Source organism: Crinia signifera, chromosome 2 (assembly GCF_055691185.1).
Source record: "Crinia signifera chromosome 2, ASM5569118v1, whole genome shotgun sequence".
Taxonomy (NCBI): domain Eukaryota; kingdom Metazoa; phylum Chordata; class Amphibia; order Anura; family Myobatrachidae; genus Crinia; species Crinia signifera.
The window spans coordinates 312,170,159-312,197,678 of record NC_139218.1 but is presented as its reverse complement, the minus strand read 5'-3'; the positions used below and the strand labels follow the sequence as shown (position 1 = coordinate 312,197,678).

The 27,520-nt window shown below is 44.7% G+C and overlaps 1 protein-coding gene across 1 annotated transcript in view; it reads right to left on the bottom strand.

The window, feature by feature from the left end:
• Nucleotides 1-26,916, bottom strand: part of SERP2 (stress associated endoplasmic reticulum protein family member 2) — a 30,351-nt gene extending 3,435 nt beyond the window's left edge. The window contains exons 1-2 of the mRNA XM_083171214.1: nucleotides 26,367-26,916; nucleotides 10,251-10,323 (exon numbers count right to left, since the gene is read on the bottom strand). Of these exons, the coding sequence (XP_083027340.1) occupies nucleotides 10,251-10,323; nucleotides 26,367-26,450 (157 nt within the window). The 5' untranslated portion in view covers nucleotides 26,451-26,916. The remainder of the gene's footprint in view (nucleotides 1-10,250; nucleotides 10,324-26,366) is intronic.
• Between the last annotated feature and the right edge of the window lie 604 nt (nucleotides 26,917-27,520).

The window sequence follows — 27,520 nt, the reverse complement described above, 5'->3', positions numbered from 1 at the left end:
CCCATAACTGCTCTACCTCCGATATCATCCTACTAGATACAGGAATACTGTTACCATAGAAACAATGTAATAAAAGGGTATGGGTCATAGGGTCGACCACTATAGGTCAACAGTCACTATGTCGACACATGAAATGGGTCAACATAGTCACTAGGTCAACACAAGCCTTAGGTTGACAAGGAAAGGTTGACATGAGCTTTACATGTTGTTTGCATCTATGTCAATTTAAGTCAACATGGACACTGCATACGTGTACCATGTCCCGTTGCATGGCTCGCTGTGCTCAGCACATTATTATATCCTCACTCTATGCCCAATTGGATAGTAAAGTATGAAAAACACCTTTTTAAGAAAAAAAAATGAAAAAATAATTTTGACCTTTTTCATATCAACCTAATGCATGTGACGACATAAAGAGCATGTTGACCTACTTCATGTGTCAATCTAATGACTGTGGACCTGTAAAGGTCAACCTAATGACTGTCGACCTAGTGACTGCATCCCGTAATAAAAATAGCACTATATATATATACTAGGTGATTCATCGCGCCCTACGGGCGCTCTTCACACCGTCGTAAGGGGCTGCGCCCCCTTAATTTGTGAACGTTTGTATATGAGAAATATGGTTAGAACTGTATGAAAGATGCCCTGTATTGCAACTTAGGTGTCCGCGAATCGCGGGAGGGGGGGTCGCGGAGGGTGCCGCGAATTGCAGGAGGGGGGTCGCGGGGGGTGCCGCGAATTGCAGGAGGGGGGGTGGATGCTGCGAATCGCGGGAGGGGAGGGATTGCAGAGAATCGCGGGAGGGGGGTCGCGGGGTGGGTTGCCGCAAATCGCGGGAGGGGGGTTACGGGGGCGGGGGTTGCGGCGAATCATGGTAGGGGGGGTCGCGGGGGGTGTGCCGTGAATCACGGGAGGGGGGGTCACGGGGTGGGGTGTGTGTGCCGTGAATCGCGGGAGTGGGGGTTGCGGGGGGGTGTGACGCGAATCGCCACAAGAAAAAATCAACACAGAAAGGTCAACACATGTAAATGTTGACATAAGTGTGGCACTTCATTGGTGTCCATGTCGACACATGAGAATGAATATGAAAACATTCAAAAAATGAAAAAAAAAAAAAAATTCAAAAACTCAGTTCAACCTTTTTCATTGTCGACCATAGCCGTGCCAGTGTTTTGCATGTGCCATTTAATCCTGGGGCTGCCGCGAATCGCGGGGGGTGCCGCGATTTGCGGGAGGGGGGGGGGGGTTGCGGGGGGTGGGTGCCGCGAATCGCGGGAGAGCGGGGTTCATGGGGGTTCCGGTGGGGGGTTGCCGCGAATTGCGGGAGGGGGGGGGTGCCGCGAATCGCCGGTGGGGGGGTTGCGGGGGGTGTGACGCGAATCGCCACAAGAAAAAAATCAACACAGAAAGGTCAACACATGTAAATGTTGACATAAGTGTCCATGTCGACACATGAGAATGAATATGAAAATATTCAAAAAATGACAAAAAAACTTCCAAAACTCATGTCAACCTTTTTCATTGTCGACCATAGCCATGTCAGTGTTTTCCATGTGCAATTTAATTCTGGAGCTGCCGCGAATCACGGGGGGTTGCCGCGAATCGCGGGAGGGCGGGGTTCACAGGGGTTCCGGTGGGGGGTTGCCGCGAATTGCGGGAGGTGGGGGGTCACGGGGGGTGCCGCGAATCGCGGGAGGGGGGGTTGCGGGGGGGTGTGACGCGAATCGCCACAAGAAAAAATCAACACAGAAAGGTCAACACATGTAAATGTTGACATAAGTGTGCCACTTCATTGGTGTCCATGTCGACACATGACAATGAATATGAAAAAATTAAAAACATTAAAAATAAATCTTCAAAAACTCATGTCAACCTTTTTCATTGTCGACCATAGCCATGTCAGTGTTTTGCATGTGCCATTTAATCCTGGGGCTGCTGCGAATTGCGCGGGGGGGGTGCCGCGAATCGCGGGAGGGGGGTCGCAGGGGGGGTGCCGCCAATCGTGCAAGGGGGGGTCGCGGGGGGGTTCTTTTTGCCGCGAATCGCGGGAGGGAGGTCGCGGGGGGGTGTTTTTTCCGCGAATCGGGGGGGGGGGTCACGGGGGAGGGTTTGCCGCGATTCGCGGGAGGGGGGGGGGCCGCGGGGTGGTGGTTATGCCGCGAATTGTGGGAGGGGTCGTGGGGGGGGGTCGCGGGGGTGTTTTTGCTGCGAATCGCGGTAGGGGGGGTCGCGGGGGAGCGGGTGTTTTTGCCGCGAATCGCGGGAGGGGGGGCGCGCGGGGGGGAGGTTTTGCCGCAAATCGCGGGAGGGGGGCGCTCACCTGGTGGCTGTGGAGTAGCAGTGCTGGGCAACATGGGAAGGCAGTGGGTGTCTGGCACTGTCTGTGGGCTCACTGGGCTGGTTCTCTGTCACATACCTCCCAACATGACCCTCTCCAGGAGGGACACAATTCTCTGTTTCTAGACTTCCCCTTAATGTATGATTGCCATCACCTGTTTAAACAGGTTAATTTCTCAGAAAGGTGTTCAGCACAGATGAAGGCAATCACACATTAAGCGTTATAGACACAGACACCCACTTTGAGTGACAGATGTAGCCAAATATATAGGAGATATATATATATATATATATAGCGTGGTGTGTCGGCCCGGCACTCTCCCAGCTGGTCGAACACCCTGGTGCCCTCTGGGACAAATGTGTAGCCATAGAAGGAAAACAAGCGGCGGCACTCAAATGGGATTTTTCAAAAACGTGTGAGAACACCCACACCTTGACAAAAGGGCGTTTCATCCCCGAAACGTTGGTCTGCATTTTTCTGCCAATTACACGTTTTTGAAAAATCCCACTTGAGTGCCGCCGCTTGTTTTCCTTCTACGCCTATATATAAGATTCCAGTATAGAAGCAGCACTCCATCAATATAATCTGCAACATTTATTTCCACAGCAACGTTCCAATGCTAAACATGCATTGTCATTAGGCTCACACAAATACCCAGGTGTGAGGTGCTCATCAAACGCCGGGTGCACGAGTCCCGGGGGATAGTCACAGACATGACATCATCACATTACTTATCCAGAGGACACAGCCTCTTCAATTAATATATGGATAATATGTTTATAAATAAAACATCAAATATCTACTAAATAAAGTGCACTATATAATAAACTCACTATATGCTACATAGTGACAGTGAAAATGAAACAAGATATTTTTTTAAAGAAATAATTACGGACAACATTGAAGCAGTAACAAAACATCTACTCATAAGGTCAGTATAAAATCTCCATTAAATAGCGGCACCACAACTGTAACGGTATCAAACATCAGCACTGCAATGAGAGCCAAAAAATCTCCAACCTCACACGTATATTAGGTTATTAATTATAACAGACAATTTAACCCTATAGTATCATTTAACCCTTGTCCAAATATATGTGTGTGTGTGGAGATATATATATATATATATATATATATATATATATATATATACACACAGTATATATATATATCTCCACACACAGACACATATATATACATACTGTACATACAAACACACATACATGGCATAGTGGTAATACAATAAGATGGTAATACAATATTAAGAGCTCCTCAAGAAATGTCACATCAGACACATTTACTTTTCTAAAAGATTTATCGTCATGCTACCTCTGATCAGTAACCAGCAGCCTTTGGGAAGGGGCAAAGGCACAGTAGGGATGGTGGCCTAGGCAAAATAATAGATAGGGAGAGGGGGTCAGAGGAACACATAAGGAGGAAGAGGCTCAGAGGTACAAATAGGAGAAGTGAGGTGAGGTGGTTGGAGACACAATTGAGGGAGATTAGAGGCACATACAGGAGGGTATATCAAAGACACACATGGAGAGGTAGGGGGCATTAGCACACACAGAACAAGGGTCAGGGGTACATCTGGGAGGCAATGGTCAGAAGCATTCATGAGGATGGGGGGGGGGGGGATAATAGGTACACATCAGGCGGTAAAAGTCAGAGGGACTCATGAGGGATTGTGTTAATATATATAGCAAATGCCTGGCACTCAAATAGATATTATATAGGTGTTCTAGTCCATCACAGAAAACGCAGTGTAAATATCAGCACAAATGAAGGGAAACCACTCCAGCATTTACCAAATTATATATTAAAAGATGTCATTCATATTTTCCATTAAAGGTTTTCGGTGCTACGCCATCAGTACGTGACTACTAGACTTGAGGAGCTGCATGTGTGTATACACATATGCATCTCCTCCCGATACTGAGGGACGTCGCTGGGACTTCCCTCAAGCAACCATGGAGACCTCTACTGTCAGGTCCATAAATATTGGGACATTGACACAATTCTCATATTTTGGGCTCTATACCCCAACACAATGGATTTGAAATGAATCAAACAAGATGTGCTCTAACTGCAGACTTTCAGCTTTAATTTGAGGGTATTTACATCCAAATCAGGTGAACGGTGTAGGAATGACAAACTAAACAATCCTACATCAAACTTTTACTTTTTAATATGTTATTGCAAATCCTTTGTAGTCAATTACAGCTTCGAGTCTGGAATGCATAGACATCATCAGGCAGATGCTCGGTTTCATCCCTGGTGATGCTCTGCCGGGCCTCTACTGCAGATGTCTTCAGTTCCTGCTTGTTCTTGGGGCATTTTCCCTTCAGTTTTGTGTTCATCAAGTGAAATGCATGCTCCTTTGGATTCAGGTCAAGTGATTGACTTGCCCATTGCATAACATCCACTTATTTGAATTAAAAAACGATTTGTTTGCTTGTGCAGTATGCTTCGGGTCATTGTCCATCTGCACTGTGAAGCTCCATCCAATGAGTTCTAAAGCAATTAACAGAATATGAGCAGATAATATTGCCTGAAACACTTCAGAATTCATCCTGCTGCTTTCGTCAGCAGTCACATTATCAATAAATACAAGGGAACCAGTTCCAATGGCAGCCATGACACTACCATCATCATGCTTCACTGATGAGGAGTTATGTTGTGGATCGTGAGCAGTTACTTTCCTTCTCCACACTCTTCTCTTCCCATCACTCTGGTACAAGTTGATCTTTGTCTCATTTGTCCATAGGATGTTGTTACAGAACTGTAAATACTTTTTTAGATGTTGTTTGGCAAACTATAATCTGGTCTTCCTGTTTTTGAGGCTCACCAATGGTTTACATCTTGTGGTGAACCCTCTATATTCACTCTTGTGAAGTCTTCTCTTAATTGTTGACTTTGAAACATACTCTATACCAAAGTCTCTAATTGACTTGATCTGGCCAACTGTTGTGAAGTGTTTTTTCTTCACCAGGGAAGTAATTCTTTTGTCATCCACCGCAGTTGTTTTCCGTGGTCTTACATGTCTTTTGGTGTTGCTGAGGTCTCCGGTGGTTTTTTTCTTTTTATTTCGACAGCCTGAATGCCATAATTCAGATATAGTGGGATTGTTGGATCACAATGAATAACCCCACTATTTTCATTCACTAACCAATGGTGGCAATGGTGATATTAAAAAACGGCCTCCCACACTACAGGACTTCACCATTCATCTTAAAAAAGAAGAAAGAAAAAAATCCACTAAAAACAGTATGTTACTCAGGTATGGGGTCGTTATGTCCACAATAGGAAGGTCGACATGCATTGGGTTGACCACTGAAGGTTGACGTGCATCAAGGTTGACACATCTGAAAGTCAACATGGGGTTAGGGCGACGGGGACACTAGGTCGATATGGACTAGGTCAATAGTCAAAGTGTCGACATGGAGTTTTTCACTTTATTTTTTAAGCCGACAGGCAGTATTTCATGCCCTACCATCCACGAGGGCATGGTGGGAGAATAAAATAGTGTGCCAAGCGTAGCGAAGCACAGAGAGGGCACGCGGTGCCCTTTTACCGTCCATGTTTACTGTGTCGACCTAATCCATGTGCCGACCTAACCCCATGTCCACCATATGACCCATACCCGTTACTCAATAGCTCAATCTCAATTTTAAATGTATTTTTCACCACTAATGCTGTACATTCATGCCTAGTTCAGGCACTATGGGCGATATATGTATATATTATCATCTCTGATATTCACAAAATGATGGCTAGACAGCTTTGAATGAATCACGCAGTTTACATGGTAATTTCCCATTATATGATAATATGTGGTTGGCTATGTTCTCATAGCTGCTAGGGCATTTATATCAAATACTGGATGATCTCCCCCTTGGAATTACAATTAAATAAACAGTGCTTGTTCTTCAGCAGGGTTAGACTGGCCCACAGGGATGCATGAGAAACCCCCGGAGGGCCTCAGGCCCCACCACCACCTCCTCTAGGGATCAGTTTGCAAACTGTGCAGGTTAATTATACATTATACATACAACCATAAAGTACCATTGCTCTGATCCACTGTACAATCCCACTTCCCCAATACACACTTGCCAAAGCATATTGATAGTATCCTCCAAAAGTTCAGTAACAGGAGTTTTTTGTTAAAGGATTTGGACTAGTTAAAGCTCAGAAGAGCGATACAGTACAGACATATCTGTCTAACAGCACACATGTAAACCTGTGGTATAAATCTGTCTAACAGCACACATGTAAACCTGTGGTATAAAAATCACTACACTAACTCTATAGTATACCAGCTAGCCTGCAATGTAGTGACATTCATCAGATAACTAATTGCCACCAATATACAGAACATTCAATGGCAAACAGGATTTACAATGGGGACCCAAATTACCAGTGTGCTGTATCAATCAATGAATGGAAAGTACCCATACTTTGGCCCTTATTCTGGTTGGTGCGACCAGAGCCGCACACGGGGCTCCGGCCGCACAAACCAATCCCCGCCCACCCTACGGATCGCCACGGCCGTCCGTACACGGACGGCTGGCGATCCGCATAAAAATGGTGGAGGCGTACGCCTCCACCATGGTGGGAGCTGCCCCCTGCATTCGATGGTCGTCGACCATCGAAGGCAGGTCCGCACGCCGCGGCAGCTCCCGCAAGCTGAGACCACACGGACAATCGTCCGTGTGGTAGCTTGTATGGGGGCTGAAAGCTGACATCCGGCGACGTCAGCTTTCCGCCCCCATGAGTTGCGTCATGGCCTCATTACCATGCATACGCCCCGCGTTTGCATGGGAACGCCCATGAAACGCGGGGCGTACACATAGGGAAATGAGGGCATGATGCCTCTCACGCCCCTATACGCCCCCTTTGCGGCGGACGAAATACGTCTGCGGCGAAGGGGGCTGCACATGCGCAGATTGACCTCTGCGCATGTGCAGTGTAAAAACATCGGCGGTACGGCCGCACGCGGGCCGTACCGCACGAACTAGAATAAGGGCCTTTATGCAGGATACTTCAATAAAAAAAGATAAACATTAATCATATGTGGGATTTGTATCCAGTGCTATATCCAACAAATAGAATTACCACAGATGAAATATAGAATAACTGGATGACATATAAACAACAGTATGCAGATTGTAACATTACATTGGCATAATACTGCAGCTAAACCTATACAAGAGCTATCCGACATTATAATGTATATGTAGTTATCTAAAACTGTATGATATACAGGTTGAGTATCCCTTATCCAAATACCATACATTTCAGAAAGTGAAAATATATATATATATATATATTGCTAAAGGCACTACTGGGGACATCTGTAACAGCACTACTGAGGACATGCTATGTAACTGGCACTACTGGGGACATCTGTAACAGCACTACTGGGGACATGCTATGTAACTGGCACTACTGGGGACATCTGTAACAGCACTACTGAGGACATGCTATGTAACTGGCACTACTGGGGACATCTGTAACAGCACTACTGGGGACATGATATGTAACTGGCACTACTGGGGACATCTCAAACAGCACTACTGAGGATATGATATGTAACTGGCACTACTGAGGACATGATATGTAACTGGCACTACTGGGGACATCTGTAACAGCACTACTGAGGACCTGATATGTAACTGGCACTACTGGGGACATCTGTAACAGCACTACTGGGGACATGATATGTAACTGGCACTACTGGGGACATCTGTAACAGCACTACTGAAGATATGATATGTAACTGGCACTACTGGGGACATCTGTAACAGCACTACTGAGGACATGATATGTAACTGGCACTACTGGGGACATCTGTAACAGCACTACTGAGGACATCTGTAACAGCCAGTGGCGTAAGTTCATACCAGGTGCCCGGAGGCGACAAAGATTGCAGTGCCCCCCCCCCCCCCCCCCCCCCAGCATCTATTAACCGCTAACATGGGGACAGTATTCCTATTCACAGACAGTCACACCCATGCACATATACAGTCACACACCTATTCACAGCCAGTCACACCCATGCACATATACAGTCACACACCTATTCACAGCCAGTCACACCAATGCACATATACAGTCACACACCTATTCACAGCCAGTCACACCAATGCACATATACAGTCACACACCTATTCACAGCCAGTCACACCCATGCACATATACAGTCACACACCTATTCACAGCCAGTCACACCCATGCACATATACAGTTACACACCTATTCACAGACAGTCACACCCATGCACATATAAAGTCACACACCTATTCACAGCCAGTCACACCAATGCACATATACAGTCACACACCTATTCACAGCCAGTCACACCCATGCACATATACAGTCACACCCATGCACATATACAGTCACACACCTATTCACAGACAGTCACACCCATGCACATATACAGTCACACACCTATTCACAGACAGTCACACCCATGCACATATACAGTCACACACCTATTCACAGCCAGTCACACCAATGCACATATACATTCACACACCTATTCACAGCCAGTCACACCAATGCACATATATAATACAATAGTTACACAGATAAATAAATACATAGAGTGCACCTTGTCACACTCACCATTCATCCTGAGGGCCTGCCGTTTGGCCCCGCCCCCTTTTCGGACTGTCCAGCTCCTCCAGAGCCTCAGCCTGCTGACTGGTTTATTAAACCCTGTGGAAAGGCTGGTGAGGGGTGTCAGGGGCTGAGAATACTAGCCCCATCTTCATCTGGCTGCCGGGTGCACGGACAGCACTACAGGGAAGAAACTGAAAGTAAATGATATTGTGTTTACTTTCAGTTTCATGCCTGCAGTGAGTGCACACAGGACCTGGCTGCCGTAGCAGCAGTGACTGTAAGTGCTGCTGACTTTGATCTGGCTGGGCTCCCACAGTTTTGCCCCCCTAATTTTTGCACTTGCTCCTTCTCTCCTGCTGTGACTGCTCTGCGTTGCCGCTCACTGCAGAAGCAGAAGGACAGGAGATGCCTGGTTCTGGCTCCTCTGTGCCCCCCCTAGTGGCTAACGCCCGGCGGCCAATGTCTCCATTGCCTCCGGGAGTTACGCCACTGGTAACAGCACTACTGAGGACATGATATGTAACTGGCACTACTGGGGACATCTGTAACAGCACTACTGAGGACATGATATGTAACTGGCACTACTGGGGACATCTGTAACAGCACTACTGGGGACATGATATGTAACTGGCACTACTGGGGACATCTGTAACAGCACTACTGAGGACATGATATGTAACTGGCACTACTGGGGACATGATATGTAACTGGCACTACTGGGGACATCTGTAACAGCACTACTGAGGACATGATATGTAACTGGCACTACTGGGGACATCTGTAACAGCACTACTGGGGACATGATATGTAACTGGCACTACTGGGGACATCTGTAACAGCACTACTGAGGACATGATATGTAACTGGCACTAACTATGTGCAAGAAAATTATTGCTTGGTATTCAAGATATAAGCACAGTACCTGAGATAGTACACAAACCTTGTTTCATGTTTTGAAAGTTTGTTTTATGCACAATTAAAATATATTTGTGTGCATTTCATGTGTTGGATGTGCTTATACAACATAAATACAAGATACCTCAAGATACATCATTGAAATATAAAAATATTCTGAAATACGGAATAATCCGTTATCCACAATCCTCCTGGTCCGAGCATTTTGGATAATGATTCTCAACCTGTAGTCATTTTTAACTTATTTCAGCAACTACCTTATTATGAATTGCTTGCTTCCTGAAGAACTCAATATATAACTCCTATAGAATGATGGCTAATATACTATTATATCGTTCCTTGGTCTATGCTTGCTTTTTATTCATACCTGATCCACAGACAACAAAAACAAACAGTGCCAGAAGCCAAGGTCCTACAGGATATTTTTCTTCTTGTGGCCTCTAAAATATGGAAAAAAGAATTTAAGTGGTTACCAGCTTGAAACTTAAATGTATGTGTGTTTAGAAAAATAATTACACAAATTGTAAAATGTAGAAGTTAACTATAAAACACCATTGTTTAACATGTAAACCTACAATTTAAATAAAGAGATGATTGGAGATATGATGACGTATAAATATTTACCACAGTTTCAGAAATAAGTTGCATCTATTATCATTACTGAATATACAGAACTGTAGGGAGTGACAGCCACCAGGATCGACAAGACCCACATCAACTGCATATAACCAATATATACTGTATATATTTGAGATCAAGGGGTTTATTTACTAAATGGCAGCTTTTTAAAGCCACTGATTATCTGCCATTTTGCCCATGTCATATACAACAGCAATACTATTAAATTAAGTACATGATTTGGAACTACATACAGTAGTATTACAGGTTTAAAGCCCGCAAGCAAACCCAGATTTATCTTCGGCCTTAAAAACGCCACAATTTAGTAAACATAACTGAATATACAAGTGCAAAGGAAAAAATACTTGTGAGAATTATACAATGTCATAAAATGAATGCAAGTCAAAAGTACAAATAGATACAAATTGTGATACCCGTACCTTAATATTGCCTTTTGCATTACAAAGCAAACACTGAGGCCCAAGACTGTACAAACACTAAAACATAATTCAGTGGTTATGTTAAATAACACCCCACTGAAATAACACCCCACTGAAATAACACCCCATTGAAGTTAACATTAGTTAATAAAATATTTATCTAATGGTGTGTCCACACGGTGAAATTTGCACTATCGATTTTGTAATTGTTTTCACCTTTAGCATCCCCACTGCATAATTTACAGATAGAAATTTTTTGATAAACACACTTTTGTTATCTTTGGAAAGAGGGATACGTATGACAGAGCTCAACAAAATCTGGTCACCAGGCTACGCTATTGACATACGCTCTTATGCTATTGTAGTTACCAATGTACAATAATTGATCAGTCATTTCATCTGTTTGATCTGATCATTGCAGTGTTTAAACAGCACCTTGAGCAGACTGACATCCGCAAACCCCTCAGATTAACATTCAATAGTTTCCTTATATAATTAAACACAAGGTTTTTCCTATAGGTCATCATTAATATATATGTATTTAAAGAACAGCCTACACTATATTATAGATATTTTCAGTCACATCTTAAACTGAAGGATTTATGTTGTATTGAATATCTTCTGTGTGAAGTACTATGGGAAACCTCTGTTCCCCTTTTGGCAGCAGACAGGAACCATGGAATTTACTTTATAGAAGGTGCCAACAGGAGGGCGGAAGTTGGAGCAGGTGTGGTCCCCACCGCCGCATCGCCTTTCCCCTTCCCCCGTGGAGTGACCAGGGATGCAGCAGCACGGCCCCCCGGCAGCAGGAGGTGAGCGGACACTCTACCTCTCCCCCTCCCCCCCGTGGAGCGACTTCGCGGCTGCCGCCCATGTGTACAGGCTTTACATTGATAGAGTTACAATAGAAATTAGTAGGTGTGCATATTCTTGTTGAATAAACTAATTTTGTTTGGATCATTTAATCAATTTATAATAATATAGGGACTTATTCAGGTGTGATTGGAGTAGCTATTGCTGCTACTTACATGGAAGCAGCATCGGTAGCTTCAATATGTTAATGTAGCATTGGATCAACATCCAGACTATCAGCTGGCTCTGTCACCCATGGAGTCAGAAGCAGACCAATCTCCGCAGGTCCAAGCAAGAGGCCATGAAATCTCCATCCTGACTGAGATCCTGGCCTCATTCCTCCTTGTATAACAGATGTTGTCACCGCACTATTCCAGATGAAGGGACCATTCCCCACAGTGAAAGTCTTGGTGACTTAAAAAGTCTGTCTCCCAGTTCAGAAACCCCGGGATGAACACAGGTGACGATACTGGTATGTGTTATATGCCTTGCAGAATGTCCTGTACTTGTAGCAGTATGTTGCACACCACCTGCAGTTCCAGAACATTTATGGACATGGTCTACTTTCCTTGCAAGGATTGGGATTCTACTATGGCCCCCCAGCCTTGTAGACTTGCATCCATAGTGTCGAAGTTGAATTGCATCTACACATACCTTAGAGTATCATGGCCGCCATTTGCGTTTACGCAATTACGGAGGCATTGAGAGAATATGAGCTTGTTAATGGCAGTTATAATGTTACACATAGTCTTATACTTATACTCTCATACTAATAAAATATAGTAATTTAGCTTAAAATGCACTACTCATAGTTTAAGGTTAAAACATATTTTCTTTCCCTCATGTTTGGTATCAATTTGTTTAGCGTCGCATACGCAGCCTTCTAGTGATTGAAGGGAAATAGTAGTAAGTATTATTTGCAAGTTATGAACCATAGTAATAATAATGAAAATATGGCCATGTGGAAAGGGGACATATAATAGTCAGTTTGAACCAGGGCAAGGTGACGAGCCTGGAACAAAGACAAAACCGTGCATCTGGACTAAGCCTATCAGAAGAGGTGAAATGTGACCCCCTGACCAATGGAAGACCTGCTGGATCCTATTGTTTTTCCCTTTAAATTACTGCATCCTGTGCATGGAGCTCACTATGCTGTGATCAATCTTGACTACAGACTCCGGTCCCAGGATGTGCTGCATATGTATGACGGTTACTGTTATTTTTGTATTGGTGTAGTAGTATAACTGCGGATTGTCCTTTTATCTGTTTTTCCCGGTGAATGTTATATGTTATTGCATCATTGATTCATTTTAAGGACAGGAAAGGGTGTCTTTTGTTGGTGCACCAGAGAGAATTAATAATAAAACATGACTTTAATGATTTTATTAAAATAGTTGCGAAGATAAAATAAAACAGACAAAACATGAGACAACATATAGTGATTAAAAAGGTAATAAATCCTCACCTGGTGGGACCCCACTACACACTATCCCTTAATGGTTGCTTAATTAGTATGGCACATTGGCTATCAGTGTAAGTGAGGAATGTATTACTGTATCAAGTTTTGACAGTCACAGTGTGTCAATAATCATCCAGGATTATTACATATGATTTGAAACAATTTATTTATATATTCCTGGGGCTCTCTATGCAGCAGCGCCAAGCGCTTGAATACGGATGTGATCCCGCTTCAGCGCCGCCGCTGACCTGCTGGAGCCACTAGTCCATAGACTGCGTGCTGCCCGCAGAGCTGAGTGAGAGGTGTGCCGGTGTGCACTTCCTTACTCTTGCGGGTCTGAGGAGACAGGAAGACAGACGGCTCTGGCGCCAGAGACCGTATCACTGTGCTGCGGGAACCGTGTCCAACGGCCTATTACAGATCAAAATACAATAGTATGGGGGAAGGGAGAGTGGGGTTTACACACTAGGGGTGACATTTATTAGAGGTCGATGTGGTTCTCCAAGTCCCAGCATGCGGGGGAGGTCTGCTGGCACTTGTAGTTCTCCCTGTATTAAGCAATGTTAGGAATGTGACTTTAACCCTATCAGGCCGGCGTCCAATGGCCGGGGACGCCGGTGACAGCCACACTCTCACACTTTTCATGCCGGAATACACACCTCATTAAATATGCGAATTTGCTGCAAAAATGCGATTTAAAAAAACGGCGATATAGGGCGATTTGAGAAAAAAAATAGCATTTTCTCAAAAACGGTAAACCCACTAAATCTCGCCCTAGGTGTGTAGTCAAGCGTACGCTTTTTGCAAAAGCTTCTTCAGGACTTCAGGGTCCTGAAGAAGCTTTTCCACTCTGGAATTGAGAAAGCCGCCCTGTGAGCGGAGAAATGCGTTTTCCAAATGAGTCTCACTGAGAAGCTGGCTGCCCGGTCTAATAACACCGCAAAGTGATCTCGTGGGTGTCATCGACATCAAAGCACGTTTGGAGCAGTGGCAGAGTTCCCTCAAGTGCTGCTACAACACGAGAACCTGGTAGAAAACGGCAAACAGCCGCCGGGATTGACTAAAGCCAGACTCTCCACTGACATGCTGACACTGGAGAGAAATCATATCAGCGGTACTCACACTGCAGCCGCACCGCACTTTAAGTGGCATCTCCGGATCATCAGGTCCACGTGAAGACCCTCTATAAAGTGGCGATCAGCCCAAGGACCGGTAATCTATTACTCAATACTGTCATTGTCCATTAAAGATTGCCGGGAACATTGGCACTAAATTATGGAATGTTGGATGTGCTTATTATAGCAAAATCTGAATCACTTATATAAGGATATCCTTAGCCAAAAACAAGATGTGCCTAAGGATTCATTTATATACCCGGACGTGGGTAATTGTTCATATATGGACGGTGCTATGTGCCTATTTTAGGCTGATCACTAAGTGCTGCTGTTTTATATTTTATTTTTAATTACCCATTGTCCCTCCTTCTTTTTCTTTTCATTTATTTCATTTTTAATTTTTTAGTTTTTTTTTCATGCTTTTGGTATTGTAATTATTGTATGTACAGTTTTATTCTGATTTAATAGTGTGCACAAGCACAGAATCAGTTGAATTTGTGATATGTGTACATTTTATTGATTCTTTTATTCACTTCAGCGCCCCATGCTAATTTTTGTGTTCTTTTGGTAAATTGTGGAGGTTGGCAATCCTCCAGCATGGCGGCAGCAGAAGTTGGATAGCCCAGTACACACTAAGATATTCCCTAGCGCCGTAGACACCTGTTGTTGGTTTACTGATTATCCTAAACCTGATTTCTGTGCGACTGACACAAATACCCCCATTCTTCTCATCATTGATTCATATTGTATTACTACTGTGTAGCATTGTTACCCTTTTGTGTCCACTAGGGACTAAATACATATGGTTATTGGGTTGGACCTTCAATCTATACATATTCATCTGTCTCGGCTAAGTTATTTCTTTGAGCTGACAGCTAGGAATAAAGGGTTACAGTTGGTGTAGCATTACGCAACTGCGCAACTGACTTATTGTCCATCAGTTGACTTATAAATAGGATTTAACAATAGTTAGAAGGACCCAGTTGTGGATCCAAAATGGCCGACCCTGGCTGTGGAGCCACCATGTTAGGGACATTCATATATCCAGAGTTAGTTTCAGTGATTGGGACCTGATCCAATGAGGTTGGCTTCCGCACTCAGTCAGAATTAGTCTTTGTAGAGGGCGTGAGTGATAATGCGCACACTCGACCATGTCAAAAATCAACACCATAAGGCTGAGTATCTATATTTCCAGATGAATTGTGATGCTGAACATTTGAGTTCAGCACTGTACCCAGGTGATGGTACCAGGGTGGATTTCTTCCAGTTGAAAAGCCAGTTGAAAAGCCACCCATGACACCGGAGAAAGGTCACCGTTGTCCATAGGTAGTCTAGCAATACCTCCGGAGATTTAGCCAATATGAGAAGGTCGTCCAGATAAGGGATCACCCTTATCCACTGAAGACGAAGGCATGCTGCCATGACTACCATAACTTTTGTAAAAATTCTGGGTGCTGTAGAAAGGCCATGTGGGAGTTCCTGAAATTGAAAGTGTTGGGACGTAATGCCAAAGAGGAGGAACCGCTGATGCAAAGGAGCAATAGGGATATGCAGATACACCTGTATATCCAGAGACACCATGTAGTCCCCTGGTTCCATTGCTAACACTATCGTCTGCAATGTTTCCATAGGAAACTTGGGCACTTTTACAAATTTGTTGAGGGACTTTAAATTTAGTATGTCCCATTTAGCTTGGGGACCAAAAACAGGGTTGAGTAATATCCAAGCCCTCTTTGCTGCTGAGGCACCAAGACTATTACTTTGGACTGCACCAGGTTCTGTATTCAAACCTGGATATTTACCACTTGTTGAGGTTCTGATGGAAGGCCCCTGTAGAAGTATTGGACACTGTATGCTGGCAGGTCACAACTTCTCACCCAAGCATCGGAAGTGGTACATACCTGTACAAAGTGAATTAGTCAGCCACCCACCCTGGGGTCCTCCAGAGATAGACCTGCCTCATCATGAGGCAGGCTTATCTGATTTCGCCGGGGGGCTGTCTGGTGTCCCAAGATGCTTAGGTTTGGCAGACTTAGGAACACTTGTGTTTCGTGAGAAACCTTGCCCTCTAGGTTTTCCTTGGGGACAAAAGGATCGAAAGGGTATAGTTTTAGCCCTTTGTGGAAGGGCAGAAGGCAAACATGCGTCTTGGAAGCTGCCAAAGAGGCCACAATCTTATTCTTCCCAAAAAGAACCTAACCTTTGAAGGGTTAGAAGTTTGCTTGGACTCCAGATAAGCTTTCCAGGGTCACAGCCAATTAATGCAACATGCCAATACTGAGGCAGCCGAGTCCTTTGCAGCCAGTGCACATGCGTCAGAAAAAGCCTTGTTTATATATAGGGCTGCTTGTCTGATATGAGAAAGACAGAGTGCAATCCTCTGAAACTTCTGCCAGTAATTCATCCTCTATTAACTTGAGCCAAGGGACAATTGCCTTAGCTGCCCACTCCTACAGTGGGTCTGTGAATAGCCCCTGTGAAAGTAAAGATAGACTTCAGACACTGGGGCAGATGTATTAAGCTTTAACAAGAGATAAATCCAAGGGTGATAAGGAGAGATAAACGTCCAGCCAATCACCTGCTAACTGCCATGTTAAAGCCTGTGTTTGAAAAAAGTCAGTAAGGAGCTGATTGGCTAGACGTTTATCTCTCTTTATCAACCTTGCATTTATCTCTTGTTAAGGCTTAATACATCTGCCCCACTGTTCCATACAACTGTCAGCTCTTTTAGGGTAGAGCCAGTAGTAACAGGTAGCACAAAGGGTTTTACCAGGTGAGTATTGGAGGTGGTGTCTCCCATAATTTACCATCCTCTGGCGAGAGTGGATATCTGGAGACTAACCTCATAGAAACAGGAAACCTTTTTCCCCAGAGTTTCCCATTGATCTGTCCTCATTTCCAGAAGATAATCTAAATGTAGAAATTGTGCCTGATAACTTTGTTTAAAAAAAATAAATAAAAAAATAAAATAAAAAAAAATGTATTTTCTGCAACAGGTGCAGGCTAATTGTCATCAGACAAAAGCACCAGTTTGATAGCATGTACATCTACATCTGTGTTAAGTGTGTACTTTGTCTTCCTCTGAATCTGTTATAGAAAGATTCAGATCAACCTCTTCATCCGCCTGTGAGGATGTGAGTAGTGGCCGCCCACTAGCATGTTTTGTGACAGGTAGTATATTTTGCATAGCTAATGATGTCTGTGCTAGGGTTGGCACTGTGTGTAGATAAAGTATCAACCCAAGATGGTGGTGTACTATGGGTGGTACAATCTGCATAGGAGGACCCATAACTGGATTAAGATGATCCACTAATGTACCTAGGAGCTATGAAAAAGCTGCCAGGGAGGCTCTTGTGTAGGCACATGAACAGAGGACTGACCTGGGGGGGGGGGGGGGGGGGGGGGGGGACACTTAACAGTTTACACATAGGATATCCTGAATGATATCTTGCTCAGAGAGACCTGCAGCACATGATTAATGAACGCAGGTTAGGGGATTCTGTCTGATTGCGGCAATTCCTGGAAGTCACGGTGACAAGAAAATGGTTACACACACTATGGAGGTCATTTTGGTCCACATGCAACGCTGCGAATGTGGCAGTGTTGTGCTTGGATTAAACGTTGCTCGAACTGCCCCCCCCCCCCCCCCTCCCTTCGCCGAGTTCCCTATATGGCTGCGAATAGGTGTTTTGCATAAACATCAATTAGCAGCCTTGGGTATGGGGGCAAAACCAAGACACTCTCTGGTTTCCCCCAGCAGCCGCATCACTGCCTAATTTCCACGGGTACACCCAGCGTTTTCATGGGAACGCCCATGAAACTCTGGGCGTTCACATGGGCGCAACCCGCCGCCCCCCACTGGTGGGTGTGAACGGGACGGCGAACTAGCAGTTAGCCTCACATCCAGCGTATGTGCAGAAGAAAAACATTGCTCCCCAGGGCAACGTATGAGCCAGAATAACCTCCTATAGATATATGCTTGTAAGGTAACAGTATGGTATTTACTACTTGACAAGGGGAATAACCCATATCACTCCTGGGCACAGGGTGTAGATAAAGAAAAGTGGATAGAAATATATCATATAGATTAATAAATAGAGCAGACAGCATAAAAACTAGCACATCAGTCACATACAATGCAGAGATAGGAGTACAATATACTGCAAAAGCATCTACTGTGCTTCTACAGGAGCAAGTAGGACTATGAATGCTGTAAAAAGCGGTCAGCAGTAGACTTTTTGTATACAGGTGAGACTAACCCAAGCACTCCTGTAGAACCGATGCTGCATGTATAAGATAGCTGCTGACGTCTCTGAGGAAACGAGAGTCAAACAGCCTGGGAACGGGAAGCCTGCAGCGGACTGGCGCACAAAGGTGGGGACGGGCTACAGGCTGGCGCCGCCCCCCTATGCTTGTCTTCCCCACTGCTGAGCCCTGTAAAATGGGCTCACTACCCTGGTGGTGTAGTGGAATCCCTGCCTGTCGAGTGTCTATGCTAGCCGCCTCCAGGGCCGGCGCCACCACTAGGCGGTAGCCATTGGAGCGCGGTAGTGAGCTGCAGGCCAGCAGCACGAAAGCTACTGCAGAGGAAAGCCGGAGGAAGGAGAAGCTGCAGCATCAATCTGCCAAGCAGGTGAGCGATACCCCCCCCCCCCCCCCTCCGACCCGCCACAGCCCCCCGTGTAAAACTTGCTTCCTCTGCCTGGTCGTCAGCAGCCAGGCCAGTGGCAGTCTTCGGCAGCTGCCGCCCCAACTCCCGCCAGCTAGTCAGCACTCAGCTGCAGCACCTCCCCCCCCCCACCCCCCCCCAGACGTGGAGCTAGACTAGTGGCAATTCACTGCCGCGCCCCCCCCCCCCCCCCCCCCAGGCGATCAGTGCCCGTGAGGGAGAGGGAGGGTGGGTGGCTTGCCTTGGGCGCTAACAGGGCTTGTACCGGCCCTGGCCGCCGCACTGTCTCCCAGACCCACGGTGTGACAGCATTTTTGCGCGCTCTGAGAGAGCTCTTACCTGCTCGTTGCGCCCTATTACCTGTCACACTGTCCATTTATTCTAGCGCTCGGGCAGAGCTAGATGCTGGGCACCACCTCTGCCACATGTTCCCCACTTGGACCAGGCTGTGAAAGTTAAAAAAAGAAAACAAACTAAAATAATAAAGCTTTGTGATTGCCTCAGGGCAATCCCTGCTGGGAAAATATGGTGCACCAGTTTCCTGCTGGCACCAACAAAAAAACCGAGGAGCTGATCATGGAGGCGGGGATATAGGGGAGAGGAGCCGTGCATTCTGGGAATCCTGAAAGCTCAGCTAGTTGGTGCCTTACAACCCCAATATTAACCCTGTGGTGAACCATGAAACCTGAAGGAGAAATAGCTATACTTATATTTCTTTCCTTTTCACCAAAGGTTTCCTTTTTTGTGTGACAATAGTTTATTTTTGACTATCCAAGAGACTGCAATGACCATCTGTTATTGCTAGCTGACTATATATAACAGGATTGTTTACCGACTCCTTCGACATCCCGACAATGTTAACATTTCAACATTAAATGATGACATGTGAACAATGTCAACAAAATAGCTGTCGACATTATGGAGGTCAGCACTTTCTTACGTCATCCCTTAGTAAAACATGCTGCTTCCCAGGATGTAGTTCCTTTCCTCCAACCTATGCCAGGACAACAACTTGTTATGGCTGTGGATTGGTGATTATGAAATTTATTAGGTAAAACTCTCTGGACCATTACATTCGATATTTCCAGTTCCATGTTTTTCTTAATGGTTCCCTCAGTTCCTATATTGATACATTCTAATAATTAACAGTGAATTGAACAGTGAATTGAAACACGTGTGTAGTAAGTGTTCAAAAATGGCAGACACCTATTGGAACTTTCTGATAAATGTAAGATTTAAATGAAACACAAAACGCAGATGGCATGTTTTTTTTTAAAGTTTATTATGGTTTTGCATGTCACAAATAATCACACAAAAGAATTTTCAATAGGTGGCACAACATAAAAAGAGTTACCAAGCACTGTGCTCAGAGTGGCGTGGCAGTCAGTTTAGAATGAGAGAAAATAGGTTTTGAACCTTACTGGATCTGGATATGGATATGAAAAACATGTGTCTAATTTTTGACCTGTCTATATTTTGAATATAGGTATTTTGAACATGTCAGTATTTTGACCGTCGGTCAATTGATTGTAGGTATATCATACCGAACCCAAGAGAAGTACCTACTAAAATACCAGTTTGAGAAACACTATTTTCTATAGCAGTTGTCCTCAAACTATTTTGCTCTGGGACCCCATCGGACAATAAAAATAATGCCAGGACCCCAGCAAGTTACTGCAGAAGGTCATCACATCACATGTGTAGTCAGCAGACTGAACATACTGTATATGGCAGCATTGTGGAGGCACAGAGTGATGGGAGGAGTCTGAAGTAACAGACAATTCAACAGATTTTTCAGACTCCTTGAATCACTGACTGAGATTAGAAAAGTCATCAGCCTGATGGTCAGCAACATGGAGTCGCCACCCCTTGCTGAGAAGGTCGGGACCCACAGTTGGAGAACCTCTGTTCTATTGGAACTACATTGCTCTTTTACTGATGATGTGAACAATACAGTATGTACTCGAAATTCATCCATTTCACCAGTGATCTACTTGGATTTTATATCAACCAATCCATATCGCACACCCTGAACATCACTATTTTACTGCACTTAAAATTTTCAATTAACCTTTTGAGTGCCAACGTTGCTGTGAGAGATCCTCAAAATATCCGCAAAAAATGCCAGCGTCGCTCACAGCGACTGTTTTTTTTTTATTGCAATATTTCATACCCCTTTCACATTGCAAGTGCCGGGTCGCAACTGGGATTTGGACATGGACCGAAAATGCCAGGTCGCACTCAGGATTCGGACACGACACGTACCCGTCCCTGGAGCGACCCGACAATAAGGTAAAAACCTTCTTTGAACCTGGGCCGGAATGCCAGATTGCTGGACCCAGGTTTTTCCTGTTGATGCTTTCACATCGCAGTGAGCCGGGTTGGACCAGGGTTATGTGTGCAGCTGAAAAGGGGTATCACTGAACTTCAATTAATTGACTTGGCTTTATATTTATTTATACTAAAAGAACAGTCGCTGTGAGTGGCGCTGGCATTTTTAATGGATATTTTGAGGATCTCTCAGAGCAATGTTGGCACTCAAGGGGTTAATAATTGTATTCTGAAAAAGCCATTGTCAATGTTCCCTCTAATTTTACGAAGGCTGTGTGCGGCTAAAGATTTTGGCTGTGCAACTTTGGAATGAAATTTACATTTTTGTGCGTCACTTATATATAACTGAAAATGACGTTCAGCATTTGTGTTAACTTTACTTCAAAATGATATTAAACATTTAAACATTCAAAATACAGTACACAATGTAGTTAATGGGTGAAACACACATTAATTGAGTCCACAACTGCAAAAAGGGACCACTGCTGCTTTGTGCGCTCAGTTGTAATGTCTGTGCGCATACTCGTCAAGGTGTGTGCGCACAGCTTAGAGGGAACACTGGCCATAGTGCTGTTGTAAAGGTGTCGCATCTTGTAACATTGGGTATAATTACTTACATGAACTAATTCATAGCAATATATAATTATAGAATATAAATGCTTTAGAAATATAAAGACAAACAAAACTCATCTTTTTGTCACACTAGACAAATATTATTACACTAGGTGATTCATCGCGCCCTACGGGCGCTCTTCACACCGTCCTAAGGGGCTGCGCCCCCTTAATTTGTGAACGTTTGTATTGTGAGAAATATGGTTAGAATTGTATGAAAGATGCCATGTATTGCAACTTTAGTTATAGGTGAAATGTGTTAAATAGAGAGCATATGATTTGGAAGGGAGTGTGTATTTTTTTGTTTAATTAAAAAGCGGTTACAGAGTAAGATGTACATTGATAGTGTCGAGGGTACAGTGACATTTGTGGGTGTGTGTGTGTGGGTGGGGGGGGGGTGTGCGTGTTGTTTAGGTGTGTGTGTGCAATAGTATAGTAGGGTGTTTTTGAGTCAGCGGCTCCCCACTGGCGGAGGTCACGACACAGGAAAACAGGAGGGTGGGTAGTGATAGGGGTGTGTGGGCATAAGGGGGACTAAAGAGGAGGGTGGGGGACACTGTGCAGCTTGTGCCAGTGGGTGAGGGTCCAGCGTGGCAGCACAGGCGTACAGGACGGTGGCCCTGAGCCAGTGTCTCCTCCTACTGGGTGGGAGTTAGGGTGCATGAGAGCAGGAGGCTGGGCTATGAGGCGTGATAGGGGTATGTGGGCAACACAGTGTCAGCGACTCTCCAGTAGTGGAAGTTACGGTTCAGGAGAGCAGGAAGCTGGGTAGTGATAGGGGTGTGTGGGCATAAGGGGGACTAAAGAGGAGGGTGGAGCACACTGTGCAGCTTCTGCCAGCGGGTGAGGGTCCAGCGTGGCAGCACAGGACGGTGGCCCTGAGTCAGTGTCTCCTCCTACTGGGTGGGAATTAGGGTGCATTAGAGCAGGAGGCTGGGCTATGAGGCATAATAGGGGTATGTGGGCAACACAGCATCAGCGACTCCCCAGTGGTGGAAGTTACGCTTCAGGAGAGCAGGAAGCTGGATAGTGATAGGGGTGTGTGGGCATAAGGGGGACTAAAGAGGAGGGTGGGGGACACTGTGCAGCTTCTGCCAGTGGGTGAGGGTCCAGCATGGCCCTGAGTCAGTGTCTCCTCCTACTGGGTGGGAGTTAGGGTGCATTAGAGCAGGAGGCTGGGCTATGAGGCATGATAGGGGTATGTGGGCAACACGGGGGGGGGGGGGGCGCATGCGGGCAGACCTGCCGCTCACCTGGTGGCTGTGGAGTAGCAGTGTCTTTGGGGAGGCAGAGGGTCTGGCACTGTGTGAGTGTGTGTGGGTGGAGTCAGAGGCTCTGAAAGGCTATTAGCCTATGACTCCTCCCAGCGTTATGGACAGATGTAGCCTGTACATTCTTCCCATCTGGCTATCTCATTATGTGATGCCCAATTCATTTTCTCTCATCTGCACAGTCTCTCACTTTCAATTCGGTCTCTTTTCCTGTATTTCTCTTGTCATCATTATTCACCATGCCATCATTTATATCCCCCATCTCCCTTTTTATTTTGGAACTAAATTCTGCTGTATAAGTCAATTTTTAATGTAACAAGTTATTGTTTTTCATAACCAATATAACAGATTTGCGACACAATAAGAGAGCACAGCTAATTCTTAATTAATTCAAGTTGAATACACTGTATCTATTATTATAATTATTATTATCTAGGTACAACCACAACAACAAACTAACAGAAAAGCTATGGTTTCCTGCATTCCATTTATTTTCTACACCAATGTCCCTAAAGGCCCAAACAAACTGGGCGACGTTGAGCTGAAAGCAGCTCAAAACACCAAGTTTGAGAGAGTTTTAGCTCAAAGCCGCCCAGTGTGTATGGTCCGGCGATGAGCGCTGCTGCCCACTCGCGCATCATCGCCGGGAAAACCAGCTTTGAGGACGGCTTTGCATAGCACTGTGCTAACCAAGCACTGAACGGCTTTCCCCCCAGCGATGACAGCGGTCATCACTGTGCATGCACGCTGGGGATAATCGCCCATTGTGTATGGACCTTTAGAGGTGCAGCATAATGTCTTTATTTTTCAAGTACCAATTTATTCCTGTGTAATACATGAAAAGTGTAGATTGTTTCCTTAGATGAGTAACGGAATTGATTTCCGCTTAAGTAATGAGAAATTGGGAGTAGAATTTTTATTTTATTTTTCCACATTTTTGTCTCATGCCAACAAACCAGCAATTTGCATTGGTTTTAAAAGCAAAATAACAGGAAGGGAAATGTCTAACAGGTTTGTTTCTAATAACAGCAGTGGGACTCGGATCATGCTTGCTACGAATTCACATTTCACACAGTCAGCGTGAAGCTTTACTGCTTATGTATTCTATATATATTTATATAAAAATATGGTTAAATAGCAACAAGATCCAACATTGCTATCTCACATATGCAACATGCAATATAAATGACTTCTGTATATTGATTGTCTACATAAGAGAGATTGGAAACGTTTGCCAAGCCTATTCCATATTCTCAGTTCTAAATTTCTGTTTACTGAAAAAAATATTACTATAGTAAATATGAATATACTCTATACAATTAAGTATATTTAATATTTTTAGAAAAATATATTTTTCTGCAAAATGTTAAAATCACATGCATTCTATAAATTAATAAATTCCTACATAACAAGCATAAGGTGCCCATAGACGTACCGATTCTGCCAATGTGTGCTATGAGATGCGCGCTCCCGCGGCGTCTCATCGCACAGTACAAAAAGTATGTGCTGCACATACTTTTTGTACTGTCTTTTTATTGCATCGCATGCACAACGCATGCAATGCGATGCTAATTTAGCACAAAACGCACATCAGAATCAGTACGTGTATGGGCACCTTTACTCTTTTACACAACCGCAAAAACCCAGGTTTTTGCCTTGTTGACAGGGGTAGCGGCGGTGTAAGTGGGGTGGTAGGGCAGTGTAAATGGGTAACTTGGGTCATCCGACCCGGGGCACGTTTATACCAATGGGGGAGCCCAACCTCATGTGGTCAGTATAGAGGTTGGGCGTATAGAGGTTGGTCATCTCCAAGCTCCGCCCCCTGCACCCATGCGCAGTGTAAACTGTGCTGGCCTGGGAATATTCCGGGCCAGCACCACAGTGTAAAAAGGTGCAAATTCCAGATTCAACCCTGATTGAACCCGTATTCCAAATACTAGTTTGGATCTGGGATTTTGGTCAATCAATTTGGTGGTTTAATTGGCACTTCTAAACAGACACATTATTGAAGGCAACTATGTTTTAACAGCCATTCTCATTTAAGACATGGAATTTTCTTTCATCAACAACAACAACACAAACTTGCACTGTCCAGTTGGTTAACAAATTACATAATGGTGCCTGATTTGTAGAATATAGTGAAGCATGGCAAGTTTATACAGCACAATGCAATTTCCAAAAGTCTAGCATACATATTAGCACCAAACACCTGGCAAAAAACACCTTAGAAATACATTTAGCCCCTACTGTATGGTGCAGTTTACAGAAAAGATAATGGTGTGAGAATATATATATATATATATATATATATATATATATATATATATATATATATATATCAGTGATTTTCAACCTTTTTACCTTGCGGCACACTAAATAAGATCTTAAAATTGCCAAGGCACACCATGAGGTCCCCACAGGGCAAAACACATTGGCTGGCCCCCACAGGAGAAAAAACAAACCTATTGGCCCCCCATATAAAAAAAACAATCACACTGGTCCCCACAGGTATCAAAAATAAAATACATTGGCCCTTGGCATGAAAAGAAGAGACCAGTAAATAACAGTTGAACTGGTGGTGGCTGTAAACTGGTTTGGGCATCTCTAGATCTGGGGGCACACTTGAGAACAGCTCAAGGCACACTAGTGTGCCACGGCACAGTGGTTGAAAAACACTGATATTATATATATATATATATATATATATATATATATATATATATATCACACATACACACAGAATAAAGCAGAAACCATGTACTCAATGCACACACCCACTTTTTAGGCATATGAAACATCATGCACTAGGCACATAGCTGCCACTGGCAAAACCATGCCATAGCGCTCCAGCTGATGGGGGGAGTACAACCCCCACTGTAGCAGTCTGATGGTGAATTAGCATGCTGAGACATGTTGTGCCACAGCACAGGTGCTAGAGTGCCACCACAGAATGGCTATTTTTGCCATATGCAACTACACTGGTTGGAATGCCGGTATATGACAGTGACATACACAGCTGCTCTCTCCACTCCATGAACACACAGGCTGCCCCGCTCCCACCCATGGCTCCCAGAGATGGGTGATGGTGATGATGGCATCCCCTACTCTTTTCTCACCAGGGTCTTAGCCACGTTGCCCCTCTGCGTGATGTTCTTGCTGTGCTTCTCGTTAGCCATCCGGATCCTTTGCTTAGCCACCATGGTCTCCCCGGGAGGTAGGGGCAACAGTGTGACACAGTGGGAAGAGCGGACCCGCGCAGACAGTGACAGACACACGGGAAGCCGTTACCGGTCACACACCCCGGCTGCCTACAGGCGTCATGACGTCACCAACACCTGGGTCCTCTCGTTTGGTGTCATCACGAAGCTCCTATCCGCCACCTGCAGCCCGGGGCGGCGTCTTCTCCCGGCGACCGTGTACCTGGAGATCGCTATTTCGCCTTATTCCGCAGGAGGACCCGGAGATAGATGAATTACTTACGTATGGCGGAATGATCTGCAACAAAATGCAGGGAATGATTGGAAGAACTGGGAAGCCGGATGTTGGTTTCCATGGTAATGGTCCTCACTAGCGGGCGCGCAATGAGGAAAATATATCTGGGCCGTTCTAATTGGCCAACGCGTCTCGTAAGGGATGCTGTGATAGGACGGTTGGATTCGCGCCAATTGTCACCTTGCTACCTGTCTCGCGCTCTGTGTGCTGCGTCTAGTAGTGACGCAGGAGGCTGGTGATGGCGTGATGCTGCATCGGCGTGCGACACATGACACAAATGTGCATGCAAGTGTACGATACAGGCTCGAAATATAAAACGTACTTACATGACAAACTGCAGTACATGGGGCATGTCGATTGATAAAAAAAAAAAAAACAACAACAACCAATACTTGTACATATCTGCTAAGGTATACCATGTGGTTCTATACCAGCTGGCTTGAGATGCGAGTCTTCTTACAGTTCTGCAAGTACAACTGTATTAGCATTATCTACCGTGCAAGCTGTGAGTTTGAGTCACAGAATTAACAGCAGCAGCTGTGTTACAATATGCTAATGCTGCAGAAGTTGTCTTGTGTTTTGACTGATGTTTCCAGGCCCCCTAATCCAGCCCATCAGATATATTTTATGGTACAATTGTATACCATAAGATATATCTCATGTGATTCATCTTGGCTTGATCAATAGCATGAGATATATCTTATGCAAAAATGACACCAAAGTACAAAATCGTCTAGAATCACTCCAGGGAAGGTCCAGGAGGAGTTCAAGGGAAATT